Raw genomic sequence first — 17,044 nt, forward strand, 5'->3', positions numbered from 1 at the left:
GAAGAAAAAGAACAAAAGAAGCTTTTAAGCCTCTTAAGCCTTTTAAACTCCAACTCAGGGATTAAAATAATATTGAAACAACTGTCAATTTCCACAATTGTGAACCCTTTAATTATCTTACATAGACACAAGTCAATCCAGGCAAGAGTGATCAGTAATTTGAAAAGTACTGAGAGAGGGACCTCATAACATACTATATAAAATGGTTAAACCAAGAAGAAATATTGGAGAAATGAACCAGGACAAGAGTCAAGCTAAAAGACCCCCAAAGGTTGAAGCACAAAATAATGAGGGCAACATCATAATAATGAGGAGTGAGTTAAGAGTTTGAAAGAATTGTTATCAGAAATGCAGAAACTTATACAACAAATCCTAACAAAGGGACTTTTTAAAGTTAACCCAATTACCAAATAATGTGATGATAACAATAACTATCTATTGTCTTCTTGAACCCTAAGACAGCAGGAAACTCACATTTCCACTATAGAGCCTATATTTCCTCTAGTCCTGGAACCTTAGGGTGGGGTGCACTTTCCTGCATGCGTCTCTCAATTCATATCAAATAATATTGCATCTGCTGATCCCAACCTAATCAACGCAACAAGTGCCACCTCAGCATGCTTCACTTCAGACTGTGTCTAGAGACTTCAGGTGTGGAATGATAACCCTTCAGCTTCATTACTTGGGTGAGACCTTTCCTTTCATAGTATTCTCTAATTCCATTCTAGGTGGTTCAATTCCTAGCAAAGTCCCAAAACCTAGATATGGACCAGGTCCCCTGAGATACAGCATATGTTCACACATATCCACAAACAAGGGTGAAATATATACCTGAAAGCAAAAGTACACAATAGTCTGCAGTGAGTACCTCCCAACACTTCATCTGCACTATTCCAGCCTTTAGGTCCATAACTGTTTAACAATTTGTTTGGCTTTGTATGCTAACTCTCTTTTCAGCCACCAGGTTCCAGATGCCAGCATGATGCCAACCAGACTTCCCTGGGCAGATGACCCCACCAATGTGTCCTGGAGCTCTGTTTCCCCAGAGCCCCACCTTACTAGAGAAAGAGAGAGGCAGACTGGGAGTATGGACCGACCTGCCAACGCCCATGTTCATCAGGGAAGTAATTACAGAAGCCAGACCTTCCACCTTCTGCAACCTACAATGACCTTGTCATACTCCCAGAGGGATAAAGAATAGGAAAGCTATCAGGGGAGGGGATGGGATATGGATATCTGGTGGTGGGAATTGTGTGGAGTTATACCTCTCCTATTCTATGGTTTTGTTAATGTCTCCTTTTTAAAATAAACAAATTAATTAAAAATAAAAGAAAAGGAAAGAAAGAGAAAAAAGAAATGCAGAAACAACAAATGAGACTCTGAAAGAAAACACTAATAATCTCAAGGTTATTAGAGAACTGAAAGCTGAAATAGCTGAGCTAAGAACACAACTAGTTGAACAAGCTAAAACAGTATCAGAACAGGGTAACAAAATAGATGAACTCCAGAAAACAGTAGAGGGGAGAGAGAATAGAATCAATGAGGCTGAAGACAGAATTAGCAAGATTGAGGACAAATTAGAGACAACTAAAAAAGAAGTAAGAGATCTCAAAAAGAGATTAAGAGATACTGAAAACAACAACAGAGACCTATGGGATGACTTCAGAAGAAATAATGTACGCATTATTGGCTTACCAGAAGAAGAAAGAGGGGGAAGGGAAGGAAACATTCTTCAGGACATAATACCTGAGAACTTCTCTAGTTTAGACAACATCAAAGACATAAAGGTGCAAGAAGCCCAGAGAGTCCCAAACAGAATTAACCCAGACATAAAGACACCAAGACACATCATATTTCGAATGGAAAGGAATAAGGATAAAGAAAGGATCCTGAAGGCTGCAAGTGAAAAACAAAGAGTCACCTACAGAGGAAAACTCATAAGATTGGCAGCAGACATCTCCACACAAACACTACAGGACAAAAGAGAATGGCAAGATATCTATTGAGTGCTCAATGAGAAAGGCTATCAACTAAGACTACTGTATCCTGCTAGACTGTCATTCAGACTAGATGGAAGCATAAAAACCTTCTCAGACAAGCAACAGTTGAAAGAATCAACTATCATCCAGCCTGCCCTGAAAGAAGTTCTGAAAGTTCTCCTAGAAACAGTCAGACCACCATAAATATGCCATCTACAAGAACACTGTAAAAATCTACAAGAATGGTGTTAAAATATCTTCAGTCTTTGATATCAATAAATGTCAGTGGCCTGAATTCACCTATTAAAAGGCACAAATTAGGAAGATAGATCAGAAAACACACCCCAACAATTTGCTGTCTACAGGAAACTCACCTAACTCAACAACACAATCACAGACTCAAAGTGAAAGGCTGGAAAACTATCATACAAGCCAATGGCCCACAAAAAGGGAAGAAATAGCTATTCCCATATCTGACACGATAGACTTTGTAATAAATAAAATTTTAAAAGATAGGGAAGGACACTACTTAGTGCTCACAGGATCAGTCAATCAGGAGGACTTCATAATTATTAACATCTATGCACCCAATGAGAAGCCATCTAAATACATCAAACATCTACTGAAAGAGTTACAGCAATATATTAACAGCAACACAATCATAGTAGGGGACTTCAACACCCCACTCTCTCAACTTGACAGATCAGTCATGAAGAAAATCAATAAAGACATGAGGGAGCTAAATGAGGAGAAAGATAAACCAGAACTATTGGGTACTTTCAGAGTCATTCATCCCATGAAACTGGAATACACATTTTACTCAAGTCCACATGAGTCATTCTCAAGGATAAACCATATGTTAGGCCACAAAGACAGCATCAGCAAACTCCAGAGCATTAAAATCATCCCAAGCATCTTCTCAGACCACAGTAAAATTAAACTAACACTTCAGAATCAACAAAAGATTAGTAATAGTCCCAAAATGTGGAGGCTCAACAGTACACTACTTAACAACTACTGGATCTAAGAGGAAATAAAGGAAGAAATCAAAATGTTTTGAGAGTATTCAGTGAAAATGAAGACACAAGCTATCAAAATATTTGTTCATCATGACCAAGTGGGGTTTACCCCAGGGATGCAAGATTGGTTTAATATATATAAATCAATCAATCTGACACACCATGTCAATAAAAGCAAGACCAAAAACCACATGGTCATATCAATACATGCAGAGAAAGCCTTTGACAAAATACAACATCCCTTTATAATCAAAACACTACAAAAAATTGGAATAGATGGAAAATTCCTGAAGATAGTGGAGTCTACGTATAGCACACCTACAGCCAACATCATACTCAATGGTGAAAAACTGGAAACATTTCCCTTCAGATCAGGTACTAGACAGTGCTACCCACTATCACCATTACTATTCAACACAGTGTTGGAAGTTCTTGCCATAGCAATCAGACAGGAACAAGGAATTAAAGGCATACAGATTGGAAGAGAAGAAGTCAAACTCTCCCTATTTGCAGATGACATGATACTGTACCTAGAAAAACCTAAGGAATCCAGCAAGAAGCTTTTGGAAACTATCAGGCAATACAGTAAGGTGTCAGGCTACAAAATTAACATTCAAAAGTCAGTGACATTCCTCTATGCAAACACTAAGTGAGAAGAAGTTGAAATCCAGAAATCAATTCCTTTTACTATAGCAACAAAAACAATCAAATATCTAGGAATAAACCTAACCAAAGAAGTGAAAGACTTGTATACTAAAAATTATGAGTCACTACTCAAGGAAATTGAAAAAGACACAAAGAAGTGGAAAGATATTCCATGTTCATGGGTTGGAAGAATTAACATCACCAAAATGAATATACTACCCAGAGCCATCTTCAAATTTAATGCTATCCCCATCAAGATCCCAAGCACATTTTTTAGGAGAATAGAACAAATGCTACAAATGTTTATCTGGAACCTGAAAAGACCTAGAATTGCCAAAACAACCTTGAGAAGAAAGAACACAACTGGAGGCATCACACTCCCAGATCTCAAATTGTACTATAAGGCCATTGTCATCAAAACTGCTTGGTACTGGACCAGGAATAGACACACTGACCAGTGGGATAGAATTGGGAGCCCAGAAGTAAGCTCCCACACCTATGGACATCTAATCTTTGGCAAAGGTGCCCAGACTATTAAATGGGGAAAGCAGAGTCTCTTCAACAAATGGTGTTGGAAAAAAATGGGTTGAAGCATGAAGAAGAATGAAACTGAACCATTATATTTCACCAAACACAAAAGTAAATTCCAAGTGGATCAAGGACTTGGATGTTAGACCACAAACTATCAGATACTTAGAGGAAAATATTGGCAGAACTCTTTTCTGCATAAATTTTAAAGGCATCTTCAGTGAAACAAATCCAATTACAAAGAAGACTAAGGCAAGCATAAACCTATGGGACTACATCAAATTAAAAAGCTTCTTCACAGCAAAAGAAACCACTACCCAAACCAAGAGACCCCTCACAGAATGGGAGAAGATCTTTACATGCCATACAACAGACAAGAGGCTAATAACCAAAATGCATAAAGAGCTTGCCAAACTCAACAACAAGAAAACAAATGACCCCGTCCAAAAATGGGGAGAGGCCATGGACAGAATATTCATCACAGAAGAGGTCCAAAAGGCTGAGAAACACATGAAAAATAAATGCTCCAAGTCTTTGATTGTCAGAGAAATGCAAATAAAGACAAGGAGATACCACTTCACTCCTGTGAGAATGTCATACATCAGAAAAGGTATCAGCAACAAATGCTGGAGAGGCTGTGGACAAAGGGACCCTCTTGCATTGCTGGTGGGAATGTCAATTGGTCCAACCTCTGTGGAGAACAGTCTGGAGAACTCTCAGAAGGCTAGAAATGGACCTACCCTATGACCCTGCAATTCCTCTGCTGGGGATATATCCTAAGGAACCCGACACACCCATCCAAAAAGATCTGTGTATACCTATGTTCTTAGCAGCACAATTTGTAATAGCCAAAACCTGGAAGCAACCCAGGTGTCCAACAACAGATGAGTGGCTGAGCAAGTTGTGGTATATATACACAATGAAATACTACTTAGCTATTAAAAATGGTGACTTCACCATTTCCTGCCCATCTTCGATGGAGCTTGAAAAATTCATGTTAAGTGAAATAAGTCAGAAACAGAAGGATGAATATGGTATGATCTCACTCTCTGGCAGATGTTGAAAGACAAGATGAGAAGAGAAAACACAAGTAGAACCTGAACTGGAGTTGGGTTCTTTGCTCGTGGCCATAGGAAGCAATCTCTATCTTAGATATATCCCTGTGTTACGCTGCTTCTGGGGTTGCCCTCAGGAAAAAGTGTTAGGCCCAGGCCCTGTGTCTAGGCCTGATCTTCTAGAGCAGAGGAGTAGCAGTAAAGGTTATGTCTCCATTGAACTTTGTACTAGAAAGTGGGATTCTGCCCACGGAGAACTCCCACTACCTGCCAGTGTCTACCTCACTGGATGTTGGCTTTATGTCAGAACTGACCTTCACATACACTTGGGAAAACAATATCTAGATGCTCCTCAGAGAGAGGGAGCATGATACTGGTGAGATAAAGAAAAGAACAAAAGAACCCACTACCATCAGTTATACCCCCTGACCTTAGAGAGGGGAAAATGAGACCTGGGAAGGTCATGATTTTGTCACAGTTATAGAATTAATTCATAAACTAATGGGGTCTGGACCTCAGTTATTTGCCTCCACAATTCAGTGCCCCTTCCTCTATAATCCTCCCTTCAGATGTTAGCGTGAAAGAGTCTACTTAGCCCTTGTCCAGACTAGAATATGTATCAGTCAGTTGAGGGTTAACACACAAAACGCCATAGGCTGGGTTGTTAAAAACAAAAGAGAGCTGCTGTTCATCTGTGTAGGCTGGAGATTGCAGATCAAGCTGCTGGCAGGCTTAGTTTCTTCAGAGGCCAGCCCTCCTTGAGTAGCAGAAGCAAAGCACCTTCTCCATATAAGCATATTTTTTAAATATTTATTTATTCCCTTTTGTTGTCCTTGTTGTTTTATTGTTGTAGTTATTATTGTAGTTGATGTTGTCATTGTTGGATTAGACAGAGAGAAGTGGAGAGAGGAGGGGAGACAGAGAGGGGATGAGAAAGATAGCCACCTGCAGACCTGCTTCACCACTTGTGAAGTGACTCCCCTGCAGGTGGGGAGCCGGGGGCTTGAACCAGGATCCTTAGGCCCATCCTTATGCTTTGTGCCACCTGCGCTTAACCTGCTGTGCTACCACCCTACTCCCCATATATACATATTTTAAATATTGCTCTGCTACTCTTTATGAAAGTATCTTTTCTAAAAAACATTTTCATTTGTTTATTATTGTTATTATTTTTAATGAAAGAAATAAAGATACACAGAAAGACTAGAGTACTTCTCAGCTCTTATGAGGGATTGAATTTAGGACCTTTGGTGCCTCAGGCATGAGAGTCTTTTTGCATAACCATTATGCTGTCTCCCCAGCCCTTTCCTTGTTTCTTAACAAGATTGTTTCTCTGTGTGTACTCATGTCTGACATCTCTCTTTTAATTGAGGGACATTGGTACTGTTGTGTTAGGGCCCACACATGTGGCCTCATTTAGTCTTAATTGCTTCCAAAAAAACCAAACCCAAAAAACTCCAAACATGCGTATATTATTTAAATATATATATTTAAAGAATATATATATATTTAAAACAACCCCATCTGGTTGTTTCTAAGCGTTCTGATTAATGTGGCTTTTTGCACAATGGATTTTAACAGGTGAATTGCACAAATTACTCTCAGACCATTTTTTTGTCTTTTCCTATGGCATATTTATTATCTGGTATTTAGAATATATTTATTTAGTTAGGCCAACTCTCTACCACTTAGGGGATGACTCCTTTTGGCCTCTGGCCACAGGATTTTCTTCTTCAAATCCCACTGGTGGGTGTTTTAGGCCAAGGGCTTAGTCTAGCTTGCTTCAGGCCACAGGTTTTACTGCTAATTCCAATGCAGAGTGCCCTATCCCCATCACTGGAAGTTTCCCTATTCTTTACCCCTCTGGGTGTATGGACCAAAATTCTTTTCTGTTATTTATTTATTTATCTTTGTCTCTAGGGTTATCACTGGGACTCGGTGCATGCACTATGAATCCATCACTCCTGGTAGCTAGTTTTTCTGTTTTATTGGATAGGACAAAGAAGTAGCTCGCTTCATTCCTGTCCCACATCTTGGAATCTGAGTCTATGCCCAAAGTTTGGCGTCGTGCGAAGATTATAGTGGTTCTGAAACCAAAGAAAGACCCAACACTGGCCGCCAGCTATAGACCAATTTCTCTCCTCTCCGTGTGTTACAAACTCCTTGAGAGGCTGCTTTGTCACGTATTTCTCATCTTACAGAGAAATTCCTATCACCCGCCCAAGCTGGTTTCCGCCCAGGAAGATCTACCTGCGAACAAGCCCTGGCCCTCTCAACTTACATTGAAAATGGATTCCAGAAGAATTTAAAGACGGGTGCTGTCTTTGTTATCTCACAGCAGCCTATGACATGGTCTGGCACCGTGGTCCCCTAGTCAAGATCTCAAGATGCCTGCCTCCATGGGTGGCCAACACTATATCATTTCTTCTCCAAAACAGAAGATTCCGGGTGCATCTGGGTGACAAGTCTAGCAGATGGAGACTTGTCTCAAGTGGCCTCCCCCAGGGCTCTGTTCTGGCTCCTACGCTATTCAATATTTACATCAATGACCTCCCAGAAACTTCTTCAAGGAAGTTCATCTACACCGATGACATCTGCTGTGCAACTCAGGCATCCAAATTCGACATTCTCGAGGAAACACTCACGAAAGACATGTCTCTGATATCTGATTACTGTAAAAAATGGTGACTAATCCCTAGCACTGCAAAAATGGTATCATCTGTTTTCCATCTACACCATGCCTCGGCCTTGCGTGAGCTTAATGTGCAGCTTGGCAATACGAGAATCCGGCATGAAGCCCAGCCAGTCTATCTTGGCGTTACTCTCGATCGCACCCTGTCATTTCATGAATATCTCATAAAAACCGCAGCAAAGGTGGGCGCGAGGAATAACATCATTGCAAGACTGGCCAGCTCCTCATGGGGCGCGAGCGCTTCCACACTACGATCATCATCTCTGGCATTATGCTATTCCACTGCAGAATACTGTGCCCCAGTATGGTTCCGTAGCCCCCATGTCCACTTGGTCTATTCCAAATTATATTCCTCCATGAGGATAATTTCTGGAACCATCCGTTCCACCCCGGTTCCATGGCTGCCAGTTCTTAGCAACATCGCCCCGCCAGATATTCGTCAGGATGCGGCATCATCTAAGTTCATTTCCCACGTCTACGCTCGACCGGACCTGCCAATATACGTGGATATCTTCGCCCACCCTGTCCAACGCTTGACGTCTCGTCATCCAATCTGGTCCCCTACGCCTACACTGAACTTCTCTGTTCCAGACTCTTGGAAACAGAGTTGGCAGTCAGCTGAGGTAAAGAACAAACACCTCATCACAGACCCCTGCAAGCGTCAACCCGGCTTTGACCTAGCACGTTATGATTGGGCTCTCCTCAATTGCTATCGAACAGGCCATGGCCAGTGTGCCGCTATGTTCCATCGCTGGGGAGCCAGAGACGACCCGAACTGCCCCTGCGGCTCCAGACAGACTATGACCCACATAGTCAACGACTGCCACCTCTCCAGATTCAAAGGAGGTCTCGAAACTTTACATCAGGCTCAACCTGACGCTGTTGACTGGCTACGGAAGAAGGGCAAATGCTAGAAGAAGAAGAGAAATTGAGAGGGAAGGGGAAGGAGAGAAAGACACCTGCAGACCTGCTTCACCACCTGTGAAGTGACCCTAAAAATACTGTCTGGAAGATGGTGTCAGAGTTGAGTATTGGACTAGAAAACTGGGTTAGGGTAGAGAGTAGCTCCCAAATATGAGGAAAGTATATAATCACCAATACTGTTAACCCCATCAATGTAACCTAAGGCTCATATATATTCATATTTACCACAGAAGCCTGTGTAACTAACCTCTGAGTCTCTGTTGGTCTAAACTTGCAGTTCATGACTATAGCTGGGAACATTGTAGGCTGCACTAATTTCAGAACCAGACTTCCTTGAGTGGCATAGTAGGTTGATCCCCAAATAAATACTTTTAAAAATGAATATTAAAAATCATTTCTATTAATCTTTTTCTTTGATTCAGTCTTCCTCAACACACACATACACACACACACACACACACACACACACACACACACACAGTATTATTAGTCTGGGGGAAGCCTGGCTTGATATAATTATTGTTTTATGGGAATCAGCAAATCCTTACTCATAGTTCAGGATTGGGGGTATATGGCCCCAAGCAAGCTGATTCATGTCCATGAGAACTCTAAAACCCCCCCACACACACACCATCCATGTCTCACAGTCCTTAGAGCTCTTCTATTTTTTTTTTATACTATCAGATTGTTCTGTCAAGAAAAAGTGAGTGCTATATTCATGGTACTTATGAACGAACACCCCCCATATACACACATACACAAAGAGGGAAAGACTTCAATTTAAAATATTGATTTCAAGGGCCCCTAGTCAGGGAGTCCTGAGATTCCCAAACAGACATGATGGGCCTAGACCTCAAATAGATCCCTCTCCCCAATATTACCAGTCATCTCTATCAGGAACAACACAATAGACCCCTTTGTGGGCTCCTATAGGACCTTGCCCTCAACGTGGATCAACAACAGTAGAGAATGTTCCATTCTCTGAAGAGAAGATGGACAACATACTCTATGCTCCACCCAAGGAAGATGGGTCCTGAAATTGGGGCAGCTTGGAACATTCCTACTCATGACCACAGAATGTGAGCTTAGATCTACAGGGATACAGCAGTCACATAGGCTCCTAAGCTAAATATGAATATGGGCCCCAGATCAGTTCAAATCAATGGGGTTTACAGTCAACAATATTTATACACCTTTCCCATATTTGGGAGCTACTTTCTTCCCTGATCCAGATTTCTGGTCCTTTTTCCAGCCATGAAGTCATCTCCCCAGACAGTAACTTGGGTCCACCTGCATATCAGGTGTCAGACTCAGGGAAAAAAAAAAAAAAACTAGTGTAGTCATGGGCCCTTTGGCATATAACTAAAATAGGCCTACTAGCTATTTACAAAATGGTGACCCCCAACTCTTCATCTGCACTATTCCAGCCTTTAGGTTCATGATTAGTCAACAAGTTGTTTGGCTTTATATGTTAACTCTTTTTTCAGCCACCAGGTTCCAGATGCTACCATGATGCCAACCAAACTTCCCTGGACAGACAACCCCAACAATGTGTCCTGGAGCCATGCTTCCCCAGAGCCCCACCCCACTAAGAAAAGAGAGACAGGCTGGGAGTATGGATTGACCTGTCAACACCCATGCTCAGCAGGAAAGCAATTACAGAAGCCAGACATTCCACCTTCTGCTCCCCATATTGACCCTGGGTCCATACTCCCAGAGAGATAAAGAATAGGAAAGCTATCAGAGGAAGGGATGGGATACGAAGTTCTGATGGTGGGAGTTATGTGGAGTTGTACCCCTCTTATCCTATTGTTTCGTCAATGTTTCCTTTTTATAAATAAAAAAATTTTTTAAATGAAACAATTTTTTAAAAAATTGCTTTATAATTTTAGGCACTGACAAAACAGACAAGAATTGTGCTCTAGGAGAAATATAATAGCTGTGTGTGTGTGTGTGTGTGTGTGTGTGTGTGTGTGTGTCGAACTCACCTCACGGTCCTGAAATAGCCCCCAAAGGGTGGCCTGTGGACACCCACAGATCTGGCTGAAGACCCCAGCAGAGCAGAAGTATGGGATCAGGTGTGGGAGATAGCATAGTGGTTATGCAAAAAAGACTTTCATGCCTGAGGCTTCTAAGTCCCAGGTTTAATCATTCATATCACTATAAGACAGAGCTGAGAGATGCTCTCTATCATTAAAATAAAACAAACAAATTTTTTTTATACAAAAGAAGATGGTGTGGGGTCTAGCACAGTGGATCTCAACCTGATGTGATTTTGACTTGAAGAGACATTTAATAATGGCCAGGAACATTTTCACAACTGTGGGAGGAGCACTTCTGTGTCTAGTAAGCTGGACTCTGGAATGCTGTAAGGACAGATGCCCACAAGGAAGAATGATTTGGTCCCAGTGGTCAGCAGTTTGGAGAGTGAGCAATTGACATAACTGAAGTTGGAAACCTTATACTTCAAGATTCCTGGCACTGAGGTAGAGCCAGGCAATGGGGATCCAGCTGTTGCTCATTCTTGGAATGACTGACTCCATGGAGTCCTGCAAATGTTTGCACCTGTGGGTGTCCCCCCAACACGAACATATGCTGGTAGATTCACTCTAAGCCTGATTGTGTGAGCATATGCTTTTCAGGATTCGGTAAACAACTATCAACTACAAGCTACACACATAGCAATAGACACAACAGGTGACATTTGTTGAAACTTGGTGGACCTTATACATAGTGTTTTATTTTTGTGTGCATAGTATTTTGTGTCAACTCAGTCCTTTAATATTGCACAATAGCTCTGAAGAGGAGCTGTTAATAGATTCTGCGTCTACAGATTCAGGAAGGAGCAGTGGCTTACCCAAGGTCACCTAACTAGCTTCTAAGTAAGCAGTGGTGGGAGTGGAAAGAAAAACCAGGCCCTCAGAATCTAAGGCCCAAAGTCCTAGTCACCAAACTACATCAAGAAAAGAACGAGCGGTGAAATAAACGCAGAGATCTCTGTGTGGTTTAAATGGTAATTTCTAGACGTTCTTCCTGGTATCTGAATTCACTTCTGAGTGGGCTGAAAGAGTGGCATCTTTCTACCCTGAACAGCCCAGCTGTTGGTGTTCCCTGCGGCTGCGTGGCCGGCAGGTGCATTTCCCTTCCCTCGTCTTCGCCTTTGCCTCAGACCAGGCAGCTCGTTTTGGAGTTGGACAGAGGCTGCAGGGTTGGAGTTTTTTTTTTTTTTAATATTTATTTATTCCCTTTTGTTGCCCTTGCTGTTTTATTGTTCTAGTCATTATTGATGTCTTTGTTGCTGGATAGGACAGAGAGAAATGGAGAGAGGAGGGGAAGACAGAGAGGGGGAGAGAAAGACACCTACAGACCTGCTTCACCTCCTGTGAAGCGACTCCTCTGCAGGTGGGAAGCCGAGGGCTCGAACTGGTATCCTTCCGCCGCATTGTCTTTGCGCTTTGCGCCACCTGCGCTTAACCCGCTGCGCCACAGCGCGACTCCCAAGGGTTGGAGTTTGAGTGGGCTCTGAGCACTCAGAAGCCCGTGCTGTTCCTCCAAGTAGAAGCAGGAGGCCGAGAACTCCTATTCGGGGCTGCTCCTCCGGCCCCCCAGCTCTGCGAGCCCACTCCCGCTTCAGTAACCGCGGGAGGCGCTCCGAGGAGGCTGGGTTTCGTCCCAGTACAGTGCAACCCTCCCGGGAGCGACTGGACCGGGCCTGGCCTGGGGGAGCCAACTGCTGGGGGGCGGGCGGGGGGGGGGGGACCAGACTCCTAGCGCGCAGCAGGGAACCTCAACGCCCACTACATTGGGCCGCTGAACCGAAAAGCTGGATTTGGAGTGCGGGGGACTCTGGAGGCGGGGTGCGTGTCCAATTTCCTCGCTTCTCTTCTAGTTCAGTTTCCTTCCCTCCAACCAAGTCCCCCAACCGAGGGGTAGTTTTTTCTCAGAGACTGCATTTCTGACGGTGGGAATCTTTGGGAGGGGGTGCACCGGCCACTCCTTCATCATCCCAGGAAGTGCTGACTCCTAGAAGGCCCCCACACCCCAGTCTACCCGCCCTGGCCCTAGCCGGGGGTGGGGTAGGGTAGGGCTGCCAGACCTCATCTCCGCGGCAGTGCTGGCTCCTAGAGCAGAAAACGGTGTGGAAATAACCCACCATAAGAATAGTTGGGGGTTTCTCCCGCTGGATGGCTTATTCGCCTATATAGATTGGCCCCCTGTTTGGGGTGGGGTGGGACTGTCTCCCAACGAAACTCGCAACTCGCGTTAAGCGGCGGACGGAACCCACTGCCATCAGACCCTGGCCCGACCCTGGAGTCTGGCTCCCGGATGAGTGATGATTTCTCCGTGGGGAGGCCGATCGCCACTTCCTTTATTCCAAGGTTTGCAGGGGAGAGCCCCGCACTCTGCTGGAGAGGAAGGAAAGGGCGAGGGCTTCAGAGACAGGTCCGCGCGTGGAGCAGTCGGGAGCCTCGCAGTCCTCGCCCACAGAGACAAGTTGTGTGAGCAGAGGTGCGGGCTGTGCGCTCCCCTACGAGGAATGGGGTTGGCCAGGAGATTCTAGCAGAAAAGACGTGTCCCAGCTACTTAGGGCGTGGGACGCGGGCCTCCTCGGAGTTCTGAGAACCCGGCTCTTCTGCCCGAGTATAGGATTTCCAAACCACAGAAATAACCCCGACAGTGTGCGCCCCGCCTGGGCAGAAAGCCTCACCTGCTCTGGACCCACTGAAAACCCAACTCCAGCCCCGCCCCCTCTCCCGCAATTGCCCCGGGGTGAGGAAGGGAGAGTGTCTAAGTGGTGGTGGAACACCTACCGCTCGCGACCTGTGCGCTCTGGCACGCAGGGCCGGTGTGAGGTCGCTCAGCGTCTCTGGAATCGCGCCCTCAGCCCTGCGAGGAGGGGCCCCGGTTAGTGGAGTTTGCCTCAAAGCAAAGCTTGGCGGTCATCTTGAGAGGAGATCGCACCTTCCTGCTGGGAAAATGTTTCTAACAAATTGCAGTCAGCTGGGGCTCAGCGAAGGGCTAAGTTCGGGTGCCTGGCTTTGCCCTTGGGGGTTGAGACTGGCTGGCCCGCAAGACTTCAGGTGGGCTGGGATTCCAAGAGCCAAAGGCCGCTGGGTGGGTCTGGACCTGAGGCGCCATCCCCTGGCGCTCGGTGCTCAGCTCTGGGAGAGCGTCTGGGATGCTGACCCGGGTGGGACAGCAAACCCTGGAGCGCAAGTGAGGGGCTCCGAAGGCTTGGTCTCCGCGGGCTGGAGGATGTGTAGAAGGGCCGCCCTGACGGGCCGCTTGGTGAAGAACTTCCCACAGCCCCACCTCCTCCCAGCAGGAAGCCCTCATCCAGACCAGCCTGTCCAATCTGAAGCAAAGGCCTTGGGGTCTCGGGCCACATGAATTTCTAAGAAAAAAAAAGTTTATTTAAAATTTTGTACATAAATAAATAAATAAATATATTCTGGTATTACAGAGATGGTACAATTCACACAGCTTGGCCAGGGTTGGGTTTTTGGGGGAGAGGGGTCTCCAGAAACCAGAGCCCAGGCTTGGGGGGGGCTAAGGGGCACACAGCGCCTCTGAAACAAAGTGAATCGCTTTCCCCCACAGGGATACGCGGGATGGGAGGCTAGTGGAAGGACAGATTGACAACTGAACTGCAAGAGTCGAGGTGCGGGGAGAGAAGGAAAAGAGATATTTAAAAAACAAAAAACAGGTTCGTGTGTGTGTGTGTGTGTGTGTGTGTGTGTGTGTGTATGTGTGTGTGTGTGTGATGTGCCACAGAAAAGGAGTAAAATAAAAATACAAATAAACGGGGAGCGTAGGGAGGGCATCTAGGGATAGAGGCAAGTAAAGGAAGCGAGAAAGTCTGAGCCAGTCCAGGGCGGGTCAGGGCCACCCGCCAGCAAGACGCTGTGCGGGGCCAGGCCGTACTGCCTGTGGGATTCTCTGTGCTGCTTGGCCTGGAGACTAGTTGCCCGCAGGGTTCACAGTTAGAGGCTCGCTTTGGACTGCCGCGGGCTCTGGGCGGGAATCCCAGCTTCAGATGTTGCCAAGTTCTGGCGCTGCCCAGGGCGGGGAGCCACGCATAGCGGTGCCCAGTCCGCACTGCCCACAGCGGGGCCGCATGTGCCTGGGAACCACCGCTCAGTTCCGCGACGCGGGGGGGAGCAGTTTTGGAGGCGGGGGGGGGGGGAAGCAGTTTGGAGGCGGGAGTCTAGGGAGTGACGGTGAGATCCCGGTCGTTCTTGCCGGACGAGGACGGGGACATGGGCACTTCATCGTCATCCTCCTGGCACTTGGCAGGGGCAAGCGTCGCGCACTTGCAGCCCTGCGGTGCGGCCCCGCCGGCCGCCGCGCTACCGCCGCCGCCGCCGCCACTGCGATGGCTGTTGCCTTTGCCTTCCTTCTTGTGCTTCACCCGGCGGTTTTGGAACCAGATCTTCACCTGCTTCTCAGACAGGTTCAGGTAGGTCGCGATCTCGATGCGGCGCAGCCGGGACAGATACATGTTGGAGGCGAACTCGCGCTCCAGCTCCAGCAGCTGCGTGCTGGTGAAGGCGGTGCGCATCCTCTTGCTGCTGGGCAGCTGGCTGGAGCCGCTGTCTGGAGGGGGGGGGGGTAGAGGAGAGGCGGGTGCACAGAGGGGAACCGTTAGCCGGCGCTGCCAGCCTGCCCGCCGCTCAGTGAGGTTAAAACCCCGGCAAGTTGGTCTCTGGCCAACCCTTTTCCCTGGACCTTCGGCACCAAGACCCCCGCTCCGCTCTGCCAGGCCGCGGAACTCCACTCCCCTCAGAATCACACTGCCCTTTATGGGGGCTCCCCAGTCTTAGCGCTCTCGTGGGCGCCCCCTCCAGGATCTGGGCCTTCTGCCCTCACCCTTCTCCGGGAGTCCCGTCCAGGCCCGCCACCTACAGTCCCCCTCAAGGCTCCCACATCACCCTCATCTCCCCCAGGGTGCCCAGGGTTCCTCATCCCGTCAGCTCTCCGCGAGTCACCCTGTGCGGCCCCCCAGGCCCCCCGTGGCGGTCCGGCTTACCCACGGAGATGCAGTGGAACTGCCGGGGGTCGGGCAGCTGGTAGGACGTTTGGTAAAGCGCTGCTGCTGCTGCGGCGGCGGGGCCGTGAGCGACCCCCGGGGACACGGCCGAATGCTGGCGGCCCAGGGGCGCATGGCAATACTGCGAGCCGAAGGGCGGGAAGGAAGCCTTGAGCAGAGGCAGCGCGGGCGGTCCGGGGGGGCCGTGCAGCTGTGAGGCGGTCACACACAGCGGACATACGCACAGCAGCCCGGCCTTGCGCGCGTGGCAGGCCCCGGGCGACAGGCCGTGCAGCGCGTGTGGCGGGGGCACCGCGTAAGGAAAGAGTGGCGGGGGGCTGCCTTCCGGCACCTTCTTCTCGCCCGCCTCCCGCAGCACTAGGGAATCCACCAAGAAGGAGCGCGGCATGGCCCCGGTGCGTGGCCACCCCGCCGCCAGCTCGTTCCCCGCGCCCCGAGGACCTCGGGGCTCTGCACGCGCGTCCCCTGGCCCTGTCCACTCGCAGCTGCCTTTACGCTCCGGGCTGGAGGCTCCGCTGGGGCAGAAGCCTAGGCTGCAGCGGTGGTGGCCTCGGGCGCCGCCCAGAGAGCGCGGGGTGCTGGCCAGAGCTAGTGGTGCTGAAAGGCGCCGGCGGCGCCGCTTAAATAGGACTATTGCCATGTGATGGGCTACGCCAGGAGCGGCCGGGGCCTCTCAATAGGGTTTTTGTGCCTTTTCTCTTGGCATTCACTCTGCACGCTTCCTCATTATTTCACTTGTTAACTAAATGAACTGCATAATGTACTCTATTCTTGTCAACCCCACCCACGCCGTAACAGGCGCCCTCGCCCCCTCCTCTCCCTTTTGCGGGTTTATTTTCTCATTCCCCCGCGATTTAATATTCTTTTCTTTCTCTTTATTCCTTATTCCTCTTTGGCTTTGCACAGGCGATCGGCCCGCGTATGGCCACAGATCCCCAAGGAGTGAACACCCTTATCTTCCCTAGACACTAGGTGCCTGGCTCCTTTCCCTCTCTTCTCGTCCAGTACGCCCGAGATCATTCTGCCTCCACCATTCAGATCAGCGTTGTGCGCCCCACAGCCGGTCTCGGATTTCCACCTGTGGAATACTCTCCCTTCTTCCTGTGTAGGAAGCAAAAGACTGGGTTTCCCGTGCCAGGGTGGGGTGGGGG

General features: G+C 47.4%; 2 protein-coding genes across 2 annotated transcripts; both read right to left on the minus strand.

The window, feature by feature from the left end:
* Positions 1-15,041: 15,041 nt before the first annotated feature.
* On the minus strand, positions 15,042-16,321 carry LOC103112916 (GS homeobox 1). The gene is made up of 2 exons (XM_007522385.2): positions 15,873-16,321; positions 15,042-15,439 (listed from the first exon to the last, which is right to left on the minus strand). The coding sequence occupies exons 1-2, from the start codon at positions 16,279-16,281 to the stop codon at positions 15,051-15,053; spliced, it is 798 nt and encodes a 265-aa protein (XP_007522447.1). The 5' UTR covers positions 16,282-16,321; the 3' UTR covers positions 15,042-15,050.
* On the minus strand, positions 15,051-16,281 carry LOC132538665 (GS homeobox 1). The gene is made up of 2 exons (XM_060191872.1): positions 15,873-16,281; positions 15,051-15,439 (listed from the first exon to the last, which is right to left on the minus strand). The coding sequence occupies exons 1-2, from the start codon at positions 16,279-16,281 to the stop codon at positions 15,051-15,053; spliced, it is 798 nt and encodes a 265-aa protein (XP_060047855.1).
* Positions 16,322-17,044: the final 723 nt, after the last annotated feature.

Source organism: Erinaceus europaeus, chromosome 5 (assembly GCF_950295315.1).
Source record: "Erinaceus europaeus chromosome 5, mEriEur2.1, whole genome shotgun sequence".
Classification (NCBI taxonomy): domain Eukaryota; kingdom Metazoa; phylum Chordata; class Mammalia; order Eulipotyphla; family Erinaceidae; genus Erinaceus; species Erinaceus europaeus.